The sequence below is a fragment of the Procambarus clarkii genome, chromosome 93 (genome assembly GCF_040958095.1).
Source record: "Procambarus clarkii isolate CNS0578487 chromosome 93, FALCON_Pclarkii_2.0, whole genome shotgun sequence".
Classification (NCBI taxonomy): Eukaryota; Metazoa; Arthropoda; class Malacostraca; order Decapoda; family Cambaridae; genus Procambarus; species Procambarus clarkii.
The window spans coordinates 8,261,754-8,283,219 of record NC_091242.1 but is presented as its reverse complement, the minus strand read 5'-3'; the positions used below and the strand labels follow the sequence as shown (position 1 = coordinate 8,283,219).

The window sequence follows — 21,466 nt, the reverse complement described above, 5'->3', positions numbered from 1 at the left end:
ACTGACATCACAAAACTAAAAGTAATAAACACATGTGACTGAATCTGATTATAGAAATGTATAAAAATCACCTATTTTGCAGATCAGTTACTAAAGATGGGCGTGGCAGCACCTGGATGGGTGCATTTGGGCGTGTGGGCGTGCGTACTGGCGCTGCTTCCCGTCCCTAACACTGATGCCTTTGGTATTCCCAAATTTCTTGAGTTCGGAGACTGCGCCAGCCTAACCGTCGATCCGGAATTTAATTTTGAGAGGGTAAGCAGAATATAATTGTTTTCAATGTTGTCTAGAACATGTATTTTTAATCATTTTGTATACCTTTTTAAGCACTTCCTAAAAGTCACTTGAAGCAAACTTGACCGTTGATAGACCACATGAATGTTGTAATATCCATTTATTACCGACTACGACAGAATTCTCAACAGCATAATAGCATGAAGATTTTGTTCCACACTCGGACTATTCACGGTACTTGTAAAGATAAAAGGTATTGCCAGAACATGTGGCACAATCAGGAAAGCAACCTTGCATCAGAGACTAATTCAAACTAAACGTAATCTTAAAAATGAGAAACAAAGTTAAATGATTTAAGGATTTGTCGGTCGAAATTAACCTAAAGAGGAATTTAGACGGCAATGGATTCGCCATTAATTTACTATAAACACATCCATGATGCATAATGAGAAAAGTTAGTCCTGTCGTGTAAAAGTACTAATAGCACAATAACCGTATGTGATCAGTGTGTTCTCGCCTATACAAGCAAACTAATGGCAATAAGGCTAACAGAGAAATAGCTTAAGGTTACAGCTTAGAACCTGGACGTTTCCTTTCCTGCGTTTTATGACAAAGATCGCTGGCAATAATTTTTCTAATGCTTTTTGCAGTATGTTATTAACGCTTGTTCGTATGAAACTGTTAAAGTATTGTTATTGCTGATTTAACATTTACCAGTTGCAGAGAAATGACACTAACGTGATGTATATCGAAGAGAAAAATCAACTCTAGCTCTGAGGTGACTCTAACCCGCGACAGATTTTCCCACCCACTAACGCTAAGCAATGCACCACCTTGACTTAAGTCATACAACCGGATTTTTACTGAAATCGCAGGCAGACTTGGAGGCCCCTACTGAAGTTGGTCTAAAGTTCTACGTACGACCCCTAATCGCCCAGATCAGGGTTGTCCAGTGGCTAGTCATGGCTGGGATTCTCTCGGTCGTGGGTTCTAGTCACCTCAGAACTAGTCGATTTTAATATTTAACAATATCGACACAGAGCCGTCACTCTACTAGCCAAAAAAAATATTTAAATTTACACTTCACCGTTCAAATTTAAGCGTACTAAGAGGTCAATCGGCAATTACACAGTTGAATATGTGTTTAATATATTTTCATCCTTTACTCATTATTTACTTAAAGAAACGTAAATAACATAGGTCCCAAGTACAAGTGTGTTCCGATCCCACGTTCAGTCTATTACTCTTCTTTTACAGTCGTAAAGGTAATAATCAAATTTTTACCACTGTCCACTGCTTCAAGCATGTTACACTTCAGTGTAAAATGACTAGGGCAAGATTCACGCTCTAGATTAAATGTGTGTTATTATTGTGGTTTAGAGTGGAGCGTTGTATAGACAAAGGAAGGGGCCCAGTGTTTATGGGAGGGGGGCTCTTTGAATGGGTGCAGTGTTTGTAGGGGGGATCTAGGAAGGGGGTGCAGAGTTGGGGGGGGGGGGTCTTGGAATGGGTGCCGTGTTTGTGGGGAGTGAGGTTGGAGGGAGGGAATTATCAGGGGAAATGCGCCAAGCCATTAAGACTATAGCACTTGGACGGAGTCAGGCTAAGGATTTGGGATGGGGGAAAGGTAATGGTGCCCAACCACTTAGACGGTCGAGGATTGAACGCCGACCTGCATGAAGCAAGACCGTCGCTCTACCGTTCAACTAGAGTGGCTGGGCTGAGTGAGGTTTGGAAAGGAGAGGTGGTTTTGGGGAGGGGGGAGTGAGGATGGAAAAGTGGGGGATGCAGTGCTGTGGGGAAATGGAGGAGGTGCAGTGTTCTCAACAGCGTTGCAAGATGGCAGTTTGTGGTTGCTTGGGTGTGACAGTGTGTGGTTGTGGTGGTGAGGAGAGCGCGGGTGGCGTGTTGGGCTGAGGTGTTCGTGAGGACGAACGAGCGCCAGTAATTTACTTGTATCTGGTAAACCAAGTTATGCGCAGAGTAATTCCTACTTAACTGTTGAGCAAGGGAAAGTAGGTCTGTAAAATGTTACCAGGAACTACAACCACAACCAAGCAAACTTCAACAGGTGGCCCCAACACTCATTATCTTGTACACTAGTAATCTGAGCGACACGTTAAAGTTATTTTGAAACTTAAATTTTTTTGCTTCTTAAGTACACGTTTACAAATTCCGCAGGAGAATGTACAGTATCTGATTTAGGCTGCAATTGCAGAAGCGTAATTAGAGACGTGACACACCCAGATACCTGTAGCACTATAATTATTGAGGTTGTCAAGTAAGACATTGCTAATGTGAAGACTCCTTACATGGGGTTAAATATTAATATCGATGCTTCAATTACAGAAATTTTTGTAAACAAATTACTTTTTTAAAGTGAGAAACATTAAAATTACTAATGTAAATTGTTCTTAATTCCGCAGTGAAAAGTTACACAAAATTTAATTAGCGAAACTTGACGCGTATACTTCACCACGACCGGCTAATTAAACCATGAATCGACTTTTTTTTATTAATATCCAGCAGATGGGAGGCCTTTGACATTACCTTGTTGTAGCTCAGTCAACAATTTTGCTACTTTATAAAATAAACGAGTTAATGGGGTCCCGGTAGTACAGTGGGGTTCGTTCTTGACCCACACTTTAGAGTTCGGTTCTAATCCTAGGCGGGACAGAAATGTTTGGGATAGTTTTCTATCGCCTAATGCCTTGTTTACCCAGTAGCAAATGTGTACCCAGGAGCTAGCATTTTGCGTTGCATCCTGGGGAGGGTCAGTAATTTGTCCAAGAGGGGGGGGGGGGAGAGGGACCTACATATAGGCCTAACATGTACTGTATACTAGCTGTCAGTCCCTCGACACAATGAATTGTTACATTTTTTTCCTTTCCAAAGCAATAGAAAACTAGATGAAGCTAAATACATGAACTAGAGAGTTTTTAAGTGCAGTGAAAGTAGACTCCCCGGTAATGTTGCGCACTTGCCTTCAAAGCAGGTGTGGTATGGGAAGAACACGGCAGGTCCTTCCCCATCTGAAAGTGCTATTAATTTATATTTAAAATTTCTCGAATGAACAAGGCTGTAAAAATCTAATTTTTTTATTTACATGGTTGACCCTTCCCATAGGCAATATATTAAAGCTTCCAAATAGACTTTTGTGGAAAATTTCACAGAATTTAATATATAGTAGAGTATAGTAGGGGGGCCTCGTAGCCTGGTGGATAGCACGCAGGACTCGTAATTCTGTGGCGCGGGTTCGATTCCCGCACGAGGCAGAAACAAATGGGCAAAGTTTCTTTCACTCTGAATGCCCCTGTTACCTAGCAGTAAATAGGTACCTGGGAGTTAGTCAGCTGTCACGGGCTGCTTCCTGGGGGTGGAGGCCTGGTCGAGGACCGGGCCGCGGGGACACTAAAGCCCCGAAATCATCTCAAGATAACCTCAAGATAGTCGCTGAATAAATGTTAAAACAACTTACAGGTAAACTACCTTTTTCAGTAAAGCAATTATTTAATTTATATAAATTGCCACTTACTTATACTACAGGCGACTATACTTGTTGCAACCTGTCCTCTTAAAAATAACGTCGCTTTTGGCCGTTTGCCCGTATGGCCGAATTTGGACGTAATTTGAAAATAAAAAAAATATGAAAATAAATTTGGGATTTTTTTTTTCAACAACAGTAAGTTAAGGGTCCTCTGATAGGTTAGGTGGGCAGGAAATTCTCATAAAGTTCCAAAACGTTATGAAAAACGTTAATTTAAAGTGTCCTCTTATAACCTCTGCGCGTACGCCGGACGACTCAAATAGAAAACGGAACAGAACGTCACTTTTGTGAGTAGATTTCATTTCAAATTACGCCCAAATTTAGCCATAGCGCGCATACGAGCCAAAAGTGACGTTATTTTTAAGAGGACGGGTTGCTTATTTACACCATGTAAATAGGGGCATTAGGTGAAATTAAACGTGCCCAACCACTTCTGTCCAGCCCAGGATTCGAACGTGGGATTCCAGATTGTGACGAGAGAGAGAATCCAACTATAGAGCCCTTAAGTACAAATAGATTGTTTTTATTACTAATTATATTTTTTAAATCGTAATCTACTTCCTAATTTCGGTGTCTTAGTTAATTTATCATTACTACATTACTTTTTTATAATATTTCAGTACTCCGGGATTTGGTTCAATATTGAAAATGTGCCGAACGAGTACAGTGATGTCGCTGCGTGCTCGATGACCAACTACACATGGACAGGTCAGTGTCTTCTCTCTCATACCCTCAATAAAGCTTTGAGTTTAACAATTAAGCAATTCGTTAATTAATGCCTGCTAAATAGTGCTGTTCTCTCTGAAGGCACGAAATTGCTGAAACCAATTGTTTATTGCCCAACTGTTATCACAGACGAAGCTGCTCGTATCTGCCCACTATGCACAATTGGCAGACACGAGTATCCCACCTAACCAACAAACCGAACAATAATAACCATTGCCCAATAACCTCCCACCCCACCACGACACCTCACCCACCAAAACCAATCACATGGTTATTGCCTGGTTCCCACCTTCATGGTGTGGGGAGACAATCATCCCGGGACATGTGTAAAGTAAAAGGTGCTAGGCATCAAATGACCAAACATTAAACAAATATAACTTTCATTACATTAATACAACATGCAGCATGATGGACAAAAGAGCACTACTACACTCATCCACAACAGCAACTCGATTTCATTAGACATTGTATTACTTAAAAATAGCTGCTAACCAACATAGTTCTCTACTATATACTGTGTTGTCTACTGGCTGACAATGTCCGCCATCTTCTTCTCGGCCTTCCACTGCTCCTCATAACCTAAATTCACTTCCATACACCTAATCAATTTACTATATCATAGTTTTGACATACTGAATCAAGAATTTAAAATGCTCTCCTCAGTCTTCCGGTTTATTGCCCTTCGTCTCCATGCTAGTTACATCATTTTCTGCATTCTTACCACACATGCTTATCAGAGTCGTTCTTTACCGCTGTACCTCTTGATTTAATTTCCACGTTTATAATTATCGACTCTGAACGATGCATAGTCTGCACCACTATTTCATGCAGGTCCTCTGCATGGATCCATTCCAGAGTCCTATCCGGACTTTCATTGCACAAATTCATCTCTAAACAATACTAAATTAGTTACTTAAACTGATCTACCTCTTCCACAGCTTCATACACATTTCTCTTCACCATAACATGTCCACATTTTCCTGGTATCATTTGCCCACTTCAGTTTTCAACTAGTCTACATAGTTCCCTAATTTCCTCCGAAAAGAACCGTCGTTTGCATATATATAAAAATCGACTTTGGTATTACTCGTTAGGCCAAACCACCAGGGGCCAGATTCACGAAGCAGTTACGCAAGTACTTACGAACATGTACATCTTTCCTCAATCTTTGACGGCTTTGGTTACATTTATTAAACAGTTTACAAGAATGAAAACTTGACAATCAACTGTTGTTATTGTTATAAACATTCTCCTGGTGCTTCGAAGCTCCTTAACTGTTTAACCATTGGAAACAAAGCCTCCAAAGATTGAGAAAAGATGTACAGGTTCGTAATTGTTTGCGTAACTTCGTGAATCTAGCCTCAGGTATACTCGATCCTCTGACCACCCTGGTGACCCCATCCATGTATATATTGAATAACTAAGGTAACTTCACACAACCCTGGCACACACCTGCATTAATATCAAACCTGCGATTTTCTACACCATTAACTCACAAATGTGCAATAAATAAATTGTTCGTAGCATTTAACATAACCTGAAAACATGAGGAAATGTAGACTAGATTTCGATCCCAACCCGGGATCCTGATGAACAGGATCCCGGGTTGGGATAGAAAATACAGGCTACACTATACAATAGTGTATCAAAGTGTATATTATATACAAATATACAATAGTGGGGTATTATTTTCCTAGACTAGTGCGCTATTGTACTTCATTCCCTTCTACATGTATCTTCATGCCTGCAACTATGCCACATTTCGAGCCACAAATAACGGCACCTACACACTCAAACAACTAACAGCGCTTCATGTGAAAGCACACACAGCAGGAACTGGTTTGCGATCTCCCACTACATGACTGACAGGTCCCTGGAGCTTTGTAATTACTTCATCCACTGTTGCTTTCTTGCCCCTCTCACTTAGGCTGGAACGGTAGAGCGACGGTTCTCTCTTCATGTAGGTCGGCGTTCAATCCCCGACCGTCCAAGTGATTGGGCACCATTCCTTTCCCTTCGTCTCGTCCCAAATCCTTATCCTGACCCCTCCCAAGTGCTATATAGGCGTTGTGGCTTGACGCTTTCCAGTGATAGTTTCCTTCCTTATCGTGTTCTTGAGATTCTCAAAATGCATTAGACCTTACCAGTGAAGCTACTGATCACGTAAGACTACCCGTCCTGTGAGACGGTGACGTGTTTGTGCGGCATAGCTACTCAGGACACACCACACCACACACACCACACCACACACATTACACACACACATATCGGGAGACCTACCAGAAATATGGAAGACGGCGAACGTGGTCCCAATATACGAAAAGGGTGACAGGCAAGAGGCACTGAACTACAGGCCAGTGTCCTTGACTTGTATACCATGCAAGGTGATGGAGAAGATGTGAGACAAAACCTAGTAACACGTCTGGAGAGAAGGGACTTCGTGACAAATCGACAACATGGATTCAAGGAGGGTAAATCTTACCTGACTGGCTTAATAGAATTCTACGACCAGGTGAAAAAGATTAAGCAAGAAAGAAAAGGCTGGGAGGACTGCATTTTCTTTTGAACAAAAGTTTGAACAAAATAACATACATAATATTACAAATATACGGTATACATATAATATTATAAATATTAAACATATAAATGTAGTGGGAGATTAAACAAATGTCATATATTAAACAAATGTCATGTAGTGGGAGATCGCAAACCAGTTCCTGCTGTGTGTGCTTTCACATGAATCGTACCTTCTTGGATTATCGGAAAGCCTTTGACACAGTACCACGTAAGAGGCTTACGTGGCAGGTGTAGCTGGTAAGGTGCTTCAGTGGATAAGGGAGTACCTAAGCAATAGGAAGCAGAGAGTTACGGTGAGGGGTGAGACCTCGGATTGGCGTGAAGTCACTAGTGGAGTCCCACAGGGCTCTGTACTCGGTCCTATCTTGTTTCTGATATATGTAAATGATCTCCCGGAGGGTATAGATTCATTTCTCTCAATGTTTGCTGATGTCAAAATTATGAGAAGGATTAAGACAGAGGAGGACTGCTTGAGGCTTCAAGAAGAACTAGACAAGCTGAAGGAATGGTCGAACAAATGGCTGTTAGTTTAACCCAAGCAAATGTAATGTAATGAAGATAGGCGTAGGGAGCAGGAGGCCAGATACTAGGTATCATCTGGGAGATGAAATTCTTCACGAGTCAGAGAGAGAAAAATACTTGGGGTTGATGTCACGCCAGACTTGTCCCCTGCAGCCCATATCAAGAGGATAACATCAGCGGCATATGCCAGGCTGGCCAACATAAGAACGGCATTCAGAAATTTGTGTAAGGAATCATTCAGAACTTTGTATACCACATATGTCAGGCCAATCCTGGAGTATGCAGCCCCAGCATGGAGTCCATATCTAGTCAAGGATAAGACCAAACTGGAAAAGGTTCAAAGGTTTGCCATCAGACTAGTACCCGAGCTGAGAGGTGTGAGCTACGAGGAGAGGCTACGGGAATTAAACTTGACTTCGCTGGAAGACAGAAGAGTTAGGGGGGACATGATCACCAAATTAAAGATTCTCAAGGGAATTGATAGGGTAGATAAAGTCAGGCTATTTAACACAAGGGGCACACGCACTAGGGGACACAGGTGGAAATTGAGTGCCCAAATGAGCCACAGAGATATTAGAAAAAACTTTTTTAGTGTTAGAGTGGTTGACAAATGGAATGCATTGGGAAGTGATGTGGTGGAGGCTGACTCCATACACAGTTTCAAGTGTACATATGATAGAGCCCAATAGGCTCAGAAACCTGTACACCTGTTGATTGACGGTTGAGAGGCGGGACCAAAGAGCCAGAGCTCAACCCCCTCAAGTACAATTAGGCGAGTACACTCACTCACTCTACATACAGTCTAGGGTAGCTGCATTAATGCGGATATTGAAATAAATCTGTCTTGTGTTTCTGGGTATCGCAGGTGAGCTGATGACGGTGGTGGAGCGAGGCGTGGACCTTGACGGGAGGAAAGTGCGTCAGAATTCTGTGATGCGACCCACAGAGGGTGAGCCCGGAGTGCTCACAGTAGACGCCGAAGGTGTACCCAGCGCCCCCTATGTCGTCAGTATTACATCTCCTTACTGTATGCACATCCGCTTTTACTTAAGGCGCATTCTCTTGGCTATATAGACTAAGCAATTCAAAGTATATAAATTTGTGGGAACTTGATATAGTTTGCTCCTATATTTTGAAGTCTATACCGTCTTATCTGGTTGAATTCATTGAAATCTATTAGCGTTTTCTCATGTGAGGCGAGGAAAGTATCTGGGAAAGACATTGACTTTTAAGTAACAATGGGGTATAACGGTATCCAATTCTCATCATAACTAATCTTTGGAGTCTTGAATTAAAGTTGATCTGTGATGGGTTGCATCTGTCAGTTATGGTAGTGTTGTGGGTTGGCTATTTATGGTAGCTACCATTGTTGGGTTTATATATGTGTAAGGAACCTAGTCTGTGCAGTAAGCTTCTACATAGGTATTTTGGCATCAATTTCTGCGTGTCAAATTTTTCTGGCTCTCTAAAAGAGCATTCCAAATATGGAGGGATGAAAAGGTGAACAGGTTTACATAGTAACGATAATCAGAATAATAAGTCTTAAAACTTCTGTATTCATTAGAGTTGAGCGGTTTTTGATGAAGGTAATTATGCTCTTTGAGTCGACGTATACATAACAGAACTTGGTTTTGTGGCAACAGATAATTGCTCAAATAACTGGTTTGAGTTCAACCTTTAAAATTTCTTACAATGTCCCTGTAAAAAATCTGTCAATTTTACTGGAAATGATCTAGTTAAAATTATCTATTTGACTAAGGACTTCCCTGGAACGCTATGCGTGCTAGTGGCTTTACAACAATGTAAAATCATTATTATTATAAAGTACTCTCTTAACCCCCCAATGTACCTTCTTGTATATAAATAAATAAATAAAATAGCTTCATGCATAGTTTAACATTTAATTTATTTTTTAATCGGCGTATTCAGTGAGATCTTATTTTAATTTATTAATTTTGCATCTTCAAACTCTTGATGGTTCCCTAATTAAGTCTTAGGATTTGCTTAAACTAACTTTGCTGTTCATTGTCCTCTTTAACATTTAATCTCACTTTAAATACTAGTCTAAAAGTATGTCATTATTAATTGACATGCTTAATAGCTTTAGACTGGTTGTCTTAATGGTTTTTCTACATTACAGCTTGCCGGCTTTGCCCTAAATATCCTTTTTATCCTTGGATTGTTTTTCTTCTCATCGTTAAATAGGGTTGTTCTAGGCCGCGTGTCAGTGTTAAATTGATCAATTACGGTTATTGATTGCTGGATAAGCACAAATTATTCCTGTTGTTGTGCGCAAATGAATGCACTATCTTTTTTTCACTGACCAGAACCTAAGAATAATTTATTCTATAAATAATATACCGGTACTTATGATTTCTACTGACCATGCGTGTAATAGGAAATGTAGATGTTTATCTCTCAATGTTTGGTAATGTTTATTGTTTGTGATGTGTTTATATGTATGTATTAACACGATGTACTGAACGGGGTGAGAATAGCTTGAGCTACCTCATCCCTTTGTGTGTATTTTACCTCAAACTTATTTCAATTTCAAATGCGTGTAATGTTAACGAGTCGTTATCGTCATTGGCTTGGTTCCCGGGACGGCTGCAGGTGGTGGGGACAGACTACGACAACTACGCCTGCGTGCACTCCTGTATGTCTTTCATGGGGTTCCGCGCCGCCTTCTCCTGGGTCTTCACCAGGCTGCCCGACCCAGAAAGTCTGTACCTGGAGCTGTGTCGCGACCTGCTGGCCGAGAAGGGCGTCGACCCCAGCGCCATGAAGCCCATCAAGCAGGGCAAGGTGAGCACACTGATGTGTGGGGGTTGGGTGCCCTGCCGGGTTAGGGTATTTTGTCGTGTTAGAGGAAGACCTAGAGACCCCGCCAACACGACCGAATCGATTATTGGTGCCGGATTAGCCATTACACACGGCGTAGGGGCCGAGAGATGGTGGGAGGGTCTACGTAAAACATATTTTATTAGTCATAGTTTTCCATTTCTTTAGATTTTTAGTATCGATTTACTCGATTACTTTTTATTTTATTCGGGTATATTCAGGACATAGATGAAAGCAAAATGGTAGGGACTTGCTTGTGTTAGTGAATATGCTGTCAAATTTGGCCCCATATCTTGGCGGTACCCGAGGTCTACGAAAGTCTTAATCCTGCCTTAGTGTTAGTGTAGGTGGTTTAATTCTGTTATCCAGCAATACCATCCACTTGGCATTTCGTTAAAGGCACATTAATCTGAACCTAATACGTGAAAACTGCCCACTTCAGAGGATGTTAATACAATATTTCTTCCACAGGACTGTCCTTATGTTGATAAGTTGGATTCCGTCCTTGCCTACAGCAAAGAAGTTCAAAGCAGGGCTAAAGCAAAATCCCTGCAGAAGAGCAAAAATAAATTTGTCGAAGTTTCAGAGCAGGAGAGTGGAGAGAAAGAGCCCAGCACACGGGTGGACACGACGACCAACATCTCCTCTGTAACACGCACTACAGAAACACTCACGCCGAAGGAAGAGACGGTATGTTTGACCTGATGCCTGGTAATGGCCTTCTTGAGGTTATCTTGAGATGATTTCGGGGCTTTTTTAGTGTCCCCGCGGCCCGGTCCTCGACCAGGCCTCCACCCCCAGGAAGCAGCCCGTGACAGCTGACTAACACCCAGGTACCTATTTTACTGCTAGGTAACAGGGGCATAGGGTGAAAGAAACTTTGCCCATTGTTTCTCGCCGGCGTCTGGGATCGAACCCAGGACCACAAGTACAGTGTGCTGTCCGCTCGGCCGACCGGCTCCCATAGATGCCTAGTGTAATTATTCTCTCAGGAAATTTCAATAGCTTACCGTGCATGTTGGGTTCACGAGAGGCTAACTCTAACTATAGACGTTAGGATAAATCTAATAGCACCAATAAACTTCATAAGATAGCAGTGTAGTATTAACATAGTTCAACAGTGATAGTGTAATGGATAATACCAGCCCTTGGATGATTCTGGATAAAGGTCCCCCGGATCAATAAGTTATGGGAAAAAAATAACGTGCTGCTGGTCAGTAATTGAGTGATGAAGATTAAGCCACCCAAGAGGTGGCATGGGCATGAATAGCCCGTAATGGTCAGTAATGTTTTAGATTCAGCTACTCTAAACAAAATTTCCAAGTGGCACGGGCTACAGTGAGCCCGTAAGATCAGTAATGACCGATTGATAAAGATTAAGCCACCCAAAAGGGGGCACGGGCATGAATAGCCCGTAAAGTAATGACCGATTGATTGATAAAGATTAAGCCACCCAAGCGGTGGCACGGGCATGAATTGCCCGTAAGTGGTGGCCCTTTTGAACCATTACCAATATCAATAGATGATACTGGAGATCTGTGGAGGTGCGACTGCACCCTGCGTGACGGGAGATGTCTCCCGTGAAGTAATGACCGTTGTTGTTAAAGATTTGGCTACTCAGGACAGTGTCCATGTAGCACGGACTATGGTGAGCCCGTAAAAGTAATGACCGCGGGCAGTATATATATATATACCCCTACGCTTGTCCAACCAAACTTACGGGCTATTCATGCCCGTGCCACCTCTTGGGTGGCTTAATCTTTATCATCAATCCAACCATCCCACACCTGCCGCTCCGTGGAAGCTTGGTAGTAGAATGGCATAAATGCTACCAGTGCCGGATGTAGTGGAACAGTGGCAGGAAGCTACTCTCAATAGTGACTAGAAGCAGTTGCTGTGAAGTATCGCTCAGCATGCCAAGAACGGTGTGTTCAATGGTTTAGACAAAAATAAACTGCGTATGGTTTTTAATTAGTTCAGACTAGTTCCAATGTTAAAGACTGTTGCATGTTCAGACTATTAAGCTGGGTAAGGTTTTGTTTTCATATTGTAGCTTGCACTTGTAATGATGAAAACGGTGACAGCTTAAGCTAACACTTGCTGAAATGACTTGCAAATGTCAAATTACTTACCGGAGTGAAGGTTCATTAACATGTCAATTTTGAACTTAAAATTAAAAAAAGAAAAAAAAATATACCTCAATAGATTTTCGGTAAAATAAATGTATTAAAACAATTTAGAAAATCCGCGTAGTAAGTACCAGAAATTGAAATTGAAATAAGTTTGAGGTAAAATACACACACAGGGATGAGGTAGGTCAAGCTATTCTCACCCCGTTCAGTACATCGTGTTAATACATAAAACACATCACAAACAATAAACATATTACCAAACATTGAGAGATAAACATCTACATTTCCTGTAAGTACCAGAAGTCCTTTTAACCTTGAACTGTGCCAACAGCAACTCGAGGAACTAGAAAAGAAGATAGAGGGGAAGGAGCAGCAGCTGGTGCGCAGGCTGGAGGACGAGCTGCGACGGGAGGAGGAAGAGATCCAGGAACTGCGCGACGACCTCATCCACGAGAGCAGACATCATCGAGGCGAAGCTCTCAAAAAAGGCGAGTTATCAGACACAGGAGTTGAGAATCGAATAGAATCGCATATAGGACAAGATGCCCAAGGGGCGTCCGGGGAAGTGGGTATAGGGAACGAGCAATAGATTGCAAGAGCGAGCCGGGGCTTGACCCAGCAGCTCAACATAAATTTGACTCGACATCTTCCACCAGGCAGGCTAGGCTAGAAGGTTTGGTCTTTGTGGGGACGCGGTGTTGCAGACTGCTGTCTTCCTGGTAGGTATGGTCTGTTTTCTCTTGTTCTGCTCAAGGCGGATAAGGAATTAACAAAGACTGATTGATAAATATTAAGCATCTCCAAAGGTGGTACAGGCATGAATAGCCCGTAAGTTAAAAAAGTTAGATTGATGAAGATTAAGCCACCCAAGAGGAGCCACGGGCATGAATAGCCCGTAAGTGATAGATTTTTTGTTCAGTAAGTGTATACTGTGTGCCGAGGTGGCATTTAATCGTCAGGCTGCTATCGCGGGGGAGGATACTGCTTGACAGTGTTTGAGGGTGTCCAGCTGCTGGACAACTTTTTTTTTGACCAGAAGACTGGCAGTGTTGATGGCTTCAGGGTGGTCACTGCAAGATTCAGAGACTCTTAACTCTTCCAAGGTCGTTGGTTGCTTCACTTCCAGGAGATAGTGGAGTGGTGGCTTTTCTGTGATTGTTTGCCAGAAGATGCATTCTCACTTTCTGGGTTCACCAATCTCCCAGTTGCCTCTGTAATCTAGACGTTGTCTATATAACCGAACTGCTATTTCCCTGTGGATTCCTTTCGGGATATTTAACCTTTCTAACTTGGTGGCCTGAAGATACCATATTGCAGAGGGCGAACCTTCTGGTACTCTGGTGTAGATGGGCGTTGTTGAGGTGTTTTTTGTTGACGGTGGTTTTTATGCACTGTAGGCTGGGTTGGATTGTTTCATGTATCGCTGGATGACGAATTGCCAATTTAGCAATTTCATCGGCCTTCTCATTTAATAGGACTCCAACTTGTAAGAAATTATTGATTGAAGAAGATTAAGCCACCCAAGAGGTGGCACGGGCATGAATAGTCAATAAAAAAAAATTTTATTGGGAGGGTGGAGAGGGAGGGGAAGGAGGTATTGGGTGGGTGCTGGATGGAAGGGGGACTTGGGGGGAGAGGTGGAGGATGCAACCCGTTCTCGCACTTTCGTATAGTCAGCAATATTGCTGCACATATTGACTGTAAGAAAGTGCGAGAACGGGTTGGAGGATGATTGGTGTATGCTTGGGATACAATCGTGGCAGTGGCGAGTTAGGTTTTGAAGTTTAATAATATGCTGGCCGAGCGGACAGCACGCTGGACTTGTGATCCTGTAGCCCTGGGTTCGATCCCAGGCGCCGGCGAGAAACAATGGGCAGAGTTTTTCACCCTATGCCCCTGTTACCTAGCAGTAAAATAGGTACCTGGGTGTTAGTCAGCTGTCACGGGCTGCTTCCTGGGGGTGGAGGCCTGGTCGAGGACCGGGCCGCGGGGACACTAAAAAAAAGCCCCGAAATCATCTCGAGATAACCTCAAGATTGCTCGTACAACTTGCCTCCATTACACTACCCTGTCTACACAAGGTTTGGTTTCTGCCTCAAGGCTTTGCAAACCCGTCCTTTAAAATGCTGTCATTATCATTTATACTTTACATTTGCAAAGTATTGTAAGTATTATGCTTAATAAAATATTTTGTGAAACATTTTGTATATAACTACAAACATTAGTAAGCCCCAAATACGTTATTCATTTTAAAAATTGTTGCTTCAACTAAACTACACTGGAACCTCAGTTGACGACTGCCCTAGAAGGCGAATTTCTTGGAACACGTCAAATTCGTTGTAAAATTTGAATTGGAAGACGACGGTTTACTTGAAAGACGACGACTGTTCGTACGTGTATGGGTCGAACGAATTCGTGGTGCTGGGGGCGCGGGGCGTAGCACGCTTCATGTTCTTGAAAGTAGGTGCAGTTTACATGAAGGGCGTGTCCTCCCAGTGACTGCACCAGTAATGATGTTAGGAGACGCGTGAATGTTGAGGATAAGTGCTGGTCGCGAGGAGCTGGAGATAGAGGAGCGGCGACAAAAACAGAGGCGGATGTTAGAGGGAGACGTGCCGCTCTGGAGGGCTGTACGTAGAGCACATGACGGTTAATAATAATTTTCCGGGAACTTATGCCTCGTATGGGCCAATAGGTCTTCTGCAGTTACCTTCATGTAATTCACTTCCATATCGAAAAGGGCATGCAGGGGGGGAGGGGGAGGCCCCCAGGAAATTCCTCACTGCCTGATGTTATAATAGAAGGGGAGTCCCCTTCCAAACAGTAACGCCACTCCTTATCGTCTTCCATACGCCAACAAGTCCTCATTCAAGGTAAGATAAACATACAGTACAGTATTGTAGTGTTATTCGGTATGAAATGTATTTTCAAGCTAATATTTTTGGGGGTGTGGAAAGGATTAATTCAATTTACATTATTTCTTGTGGGAAAATTCGTTTTTGGTGAAGAAATGGGGAGATGCAGAGGTGGCCAGGCCACAGCTTAAATCCTAAAATATATATATTTCTGTATTTGTAATTAAATGACGCTGAAATATAGCCAGATAATGTAACTCCTATACAAATATTGGGAACCACATTAGAATACTTAATACAAACTATTTTCTATACATTTTAACATTTGTTTGCAACAAATCCTTAAAGCGACTATTTATAGATTACTTGAATGTATGTTTACTTGCAGTATTATAAAAACGAGTATACGGATAACTGTATTGGCTTGCTGATTTTTTGTCTTAACACTGTCGACATTTATGCAACTACCATAGACAATATGAAGGTTTAGATAATGCTACGAGAAATCTCCACCTTGTAGGATGGTTAGTCATAACGGAGCATGCGATCAGCTGTCTGGCCTTGCAAACTTTATATGCATTATGAGGATATCCTCATAAACCCGAATGCATATATTACGGAAGTTCCAGGTACCTCATACCAGCAGACAGGTCTGAATGGTCTGAGAAGATACTTAATGTAACGTAAGATAATGAGTGTTCTGGCTCAGTTTACACATTGGAGCGCTCATTTCTGTTGTAGCCACCTGCCACGGGTAACGGTAGCCTAACCTCATCCTGGTTAGGCTCCACCGACCCAATAAGTCGCACTGACAGCTGGACGTTTTGTTCTGCCTGTATACACAAGTATCAGATCGAAACTAATTGTAACTTTTTACACAAGCGTTTTCAAGCTGATACGCAAATCGGCATTAAAGTTGTACGGTAGTTAGTTTAGTTCATTTATTATGCACCCCATACCCATCTTGTGGGCGGTAGTGGAAAGGGTTAGAGGCACATGATGGGCTCAGAGACTGAACCTCACAATTCATTTAGCTAAGTAAGTTACAAAATTCATTATAAGTCGTCACATCAAATTATACTGTATTATATTGTGGTTCGAGATCGACCACAAGTACAGTTTCTAAATTAAGGAACTGACATATGTGGAGAGCTAGTTGTACGGTATACAAAAGTTTAGATGTGTACACATGCACGAATACATTTACATAAATTCGGCAAAAATTACTGACTATACTTGCATCTTCTCCCTTAGAAAATACCAGTGGAAGTGCCGACCTTCGTCAGAGCAGCCTCGTCTTCGTCCTGGGTGTGGCCTTCCTCTTCGTCAGGTCTTGGGTGTAAACAAAGAAGTGTTCTTAACATTCCAGTGGAGGCACTATCCAAGAGTGGCGTTGGTTCGACGTTGAATCAGCCTCATCAACGTTGATGACGTAAAAATTCGCCGTTGAATTTGGATATTGTACCCACTGGAATGCTTGTCTTCCACTATAAACATATCGTGTTTTACCCTTGTGGGTTCTATAACTTAACCCGATGGTTCTAGTAAGAGACTCAAGTAGCAAATGTTATGTTTGTAAAGTTTTTTACATTTTATAATTCACAATTATTTAATTTAATATGTAAATGTTATTAACGTATGTATATTTTGAGTAGCGTGTGGCATGAGTGTAACTAAAAGTTTCCAGCAGTTCGTTCACGGAAACTACAGTGTTTATGAATTGTGGAATTCTTTCCAGGTCAGATTGATCAGTCTATATAAAAAATAAAAATGTATCATTATATTGACTTAGTGTAATACCTTTCGAGAATAGCCTAATATATTAAAAAAAACTGATTTGTACTGTAATTTAAGTTTTAAACTTGAAGTAAAATGCTAGTCAGTAAGTTACAACTCCGCTTAAACGCCTGCAACAACAGGTTGCTGTATCCCAAAATTAGGATTCGAGCTTGCATCTTCGTCACAAACTTGCTGGTTGGGGCCTGCACCAACCAGCGTGTTTCGACAATGGAAGTTATTTTTAGCACTCGCTGATGACCGGATGCACTTTAAAAATACGTACATGATGCACGGATAATGTTGCCACATCCACTAAATAAGTGTGAGCGTTGGAAAAGTGAAAATAGAGTAACAATGTGTGCCGTACGAAGGTTAAATGTTCCATCAAAGAGAATTAAGGTTTCTATATTGTAAATTATGATCAATAAACATGTGGTCCTGCTTGTACCTAATTTAGACTCCTTAATGTTGGTAAATTAACTATTGTAAGACGATAGTATATGAATGTCACTGTATATTGACTGAAAATGTTTATAAAATTATAAAAATTTTAAACACCCAAAGACTCATCTGACAGACCTTCTCCCTCTGGGTTTGTATTATTGTTGGTAAACAATATAGATCTATTAATTCTGATTGTATGACGAGATATGCCTAAGATGTAAATAGTTTGTATTAGTCTTTAAAAATAAATATTTGTATAAAATGAATTTTCAGTGGTCCTAATTATTCAAAGGTTTCCCTTCTCTTCCTTAATAGCTAACATACTTTCGTCTAGTAAGGTATATCCAAATCACGACGAAATCAGAATTCCTCATAACAGTGAAACGACAGGTTAATGGCATGGTAGGTATAGTAAAAAATATAAAAAGTTAGTCTTGTTGACCCATACAGGCTCCCAAGTCACTAACACTTGTTGCAGCCACACGGCCCACGCACCTCTAGCAAGGCTGCAGTCTGCGCACATCTTCTGTGCCAGGTGAGGACGACGGGCTCACCGTAGCCCGTGCTGCTAGGAACTTTGGTCAGAGTAGCTGAATCTAAAAGCAGCAGCTGCAGTCTGGCAACAATTATAACACCAGCAGCCTAGTGAACGCGCACTGTTTGGGTGACGCTTTGCATCTCTGCTTGATATCCTACGAGAAGTATTGGCCGGAAGAGCCAGGTGGCTCAAGACGCCAGAGGACCTCGGGTTTCAAACTTAAGATGAACCTAATGCGCCTCCTCTCATTCCTTTATACTTTCCTCGTAATTATCTTGGTAATCATGGTATACAATGCCTCCCACTGTGGAAAATAAACCGATCTTTCAAAAATATTACCTAAAGCTGCTGTAGATGAAATGGACTAAATATGGGCTGTTGAGCCAGTTTTGTAATCTTGGAAATCTAAATTGAAAACTAACCATTAGGCTGACCTGCTTAATGCTTATAAAACAATCCTAGGCTTAATTTAGTGCATGTACTGAACTAGGCCTAGAAAACTGATTGCGTATTGCCTCCTTTCTCGAGCCAAAAACAAACTTGTACAAAACGTGCAATAAATGTAGGATGCAACAGTCCATGTTGCACATTTCCTCCATAGTCGATAAAGGTACCACACAACTAGTAATGTTCATACACATTACTGTTAAATATAAACATGTACGTGCTCTCAGCGTGAACTGTCCCACCCACCTCATTCAGGCAACTTTGGTGTTCCGTAAGTGTTAATGTTCTTTAATTCAAATAACTAAATGTTGTATGTAAATAGACACGAATGTATTCAGAGGTGAACTCAGTCTTTTTGTATACACACAGTTTGCTGTACCATTATCAGTACCAGAACTTGTCAAAATACTGTATCAATAAAAAGATAAGGATCAACATTGGTACGATTTCTAGTACCACCAGCATGTGCGTTAATACCACGAATACCAAAAGATACGCTGCCGGTTAAACTACCACTATCGTTACCATTACACCAACTAGAATGCTAGGGCTCCTGAAGGGGACAGGTACGAGCCTTTTACCCAGCGCACTCGCCCCTTCATCCCACTCCCATAAGGGTTGAAACCACACATTTTAAGTGCTAAGAGTCTTCATTTATTATGCACCCCATACCCATCTTGAAGCGGTAGTGGTAAAGGATTAGTGACGCATAATAAGCTCAGGGATTAAATCTCAAAATTAATTTGGCTTAAAAAAGTTAGTCTTGATGAGCTAGTTAACAAAATTAATGTATGAGTTACACCAACAATGAGTTCGATACCGACCACAAGTACAGTCTCTAAGTTAAGCAACTTACATATGTGGTGTGCTAGTGTCATAATTTATGTTTATCATGCACACCGCCCTCCAAAGTCACCCTGCAAAGTTGGTGAGGCTAGCCCCAAGCATCTGGCCTCCAACCTTGGACAGACTGACAGACAAACAAGCAGACATAGTATTTTGTGTATATAGATGAGCAAATGTATGAGATAATTCATAATCATTTGAGTGTGTGGGTTTGCAAATCAAGTGCCCATGGCGTGCTTTGGCCCAGACAGTTACACATTTACGTGGACGGGTGTGTCCTGCTCACACCCATAACCTCACACTTCCAGTTCTTGTCTGAACAACTTACATTGAAACAGAGATATGCGACACTTACAAATGCCCAGGAAAAATAAGATGTTTACAATAAGTTGGATAATTTACGAACACGAAGTCGAGCAAAACTCGTAATAATCTGGTAATATTTTGTTAACAAAATTCTTGGTGATTAATGCTGCAGAGTACTTTGTGACGGTGATCATCGCAAGATGTATTATTAATGTCATGAAGGCTGGTCCCCGGCATGTTGCTCTAAGGTAGGTGAGGCAACCTCATGCTTGGGTTATGCTCGGCTGTCCTGACTCAGGGCCCATCCCAAAGACGAATTCATAACTTTTACATTATATGAGTTGGATTACGTGAGGCTCACTTAAAGAGTAGCGATGACAAAGATGATCATTGTCGACTGTCAAGAGTTCAAGTTCAAGTATGTTTATTGAGACAAGAAAGAAATACATCTCAAAGGAATAGAGTAGCTTAGGCTATTTCTACCCCCCCCCCCCTTGTCATGAGGAGGGTGGCCTATATTGCGGGTGAGAAGGTGGTGTGTTTTGACTTAAGCATCTTATTGCTTCGTAATTACAATTATTACCTAACCTATAATAGGTATAGGTTAAGTAATAATTGTAATTACGAAGCAATAAGATGCTTATCTTAAGATACTAACAAGGTTAGGTAAGGTTGGTGTTTTCTATGAATCTTTTTAAGGGTATCTATTATGTTAAGTACATCACCTATGCACGTAGTTAATAAGTCAATATTGACTTTACGAATTTGCGAGAACGGGTTGGTTTTGACGCTGTTCCAGCCCTGTTTGTCCTAGCTGTTATTTCAACATTAGTTTGCCCCTGGCGACAAGTGCCAACCCCCACCTTCACTACCACCAGCGGACCCTCCTCCTACAGCATTACCCGATTTTGTCTTTCACCCACAAACTTCCATTCTTAGGTCCTAATTCCCTCCGATACCTGGTGACGAAACAAGAGAACAGTCTACGGGCTCACCATAGCCCGTGCTACTTGGAACTTGTTCCGAGTAGCTGAATCTATAACAACAACAACAAGAGAACAGCGCGATGGATGGGTCGACATGGAGGGTTGCACAACTCACACAGAACCGTGTCCAATGGAGAGGGCAGTTTTCATTTTTTTATAAATTGAAAATTTAATAAATTTTAATAAATTAATTTTTGGCCTATGGTGCCGCCCGTTGTCCCTGCAACCATTCACTAAACATGGACCAGTCTATCTTCATCTCCCAACCTAGCAACAACATTATCTGGGCCTCATTTCGCTGCATGAACTTGTACATGATTGAAAAAAATATATACTGAGATTCTTGACGTGTGTTTTTTCAGCCTTCTTGCAGATGTCGTGCGAGAAACTAAAATGGTTCATTACATACAAATGTTATATAATGGAGCGGCGCACTGTATAATCAACTGTAAACAAGTGAAGGAAAGATGGCGCACTAACTACATAGGAGGGAGCATTGGGTCACACGGGAGCACAGGAGTCCACTCCGGGCTCACCTTAGCCCGTGGAACTTGGAACGTTTGAACAAATCCACAAGGGCCGTGACGAGGATTCGAACCTACGTCCGAGATCATCCCAGACGCTGCCTTTATCGCAGCCCGTCCTCCAAACAAAGATCCAAAAGTGATTCCATGCACCCGCCAAAC

At 41.7% G+C, this 21,466-nt stretch overlaps 1 protein-coding gene and 1 long non-coding RNA gene across 7 annotated transcripts in view; one reads left to right on the top strand and one right to left on the bottom strand.

Moving 5' to 3' along the window:
* LOC123746808 (uncharacterized) overlaps window positions 1-17,919 on the top strand; it is a 76,769-nt gene extending 58,850 nt beyond the window's left edge. For all 5 annotated transcript variants that reach the window (XM_069319565.1, XM_069319566.1, XM_069319563.1 and 2 more), the window contains exons 2-8: window positions 83-255; window positions 4,402-4,489; window positions 8,472-8,611; window positions 10,220-10,411; window positions 10,919-11,137; window positions 12,911-13,067; window positions 16,689-17,919. In XM_069319565.1, the coding sequence (XP_069175666.1) occupies window positions 97-255; window positions 4,402-4,489; window positions 8,472-8,611; window positions 10,220-10,411; window positions 10,919-11,137; window positions 12,911-13,067; window positions 16,689-16,777 (1,044 nt within the window). In that variant the 5' untranslated portion in view covers window positions 83-96 and the 3' untranslated portion in view covers window positions 16,778-17,919. The remainder of the gene's footprint in view (window positions 1-82; window positions 256-4,401; window positions 4,490-8,471; window positions 8,612-10,219; window positions 10,412-10,918; window positions 11,138-12,910; window positions 13,068-16,688) is intronic.
* LOC138359852 (uncharacterized) overlaps window positions 1-21,466 on the bottom strand; it is a 79,674-nt gene that overhangs the window by 41,506 nt on the left and 16,702 nt on the right. The gene's annotated exons all lie outside the window — the stretch shown is intronic.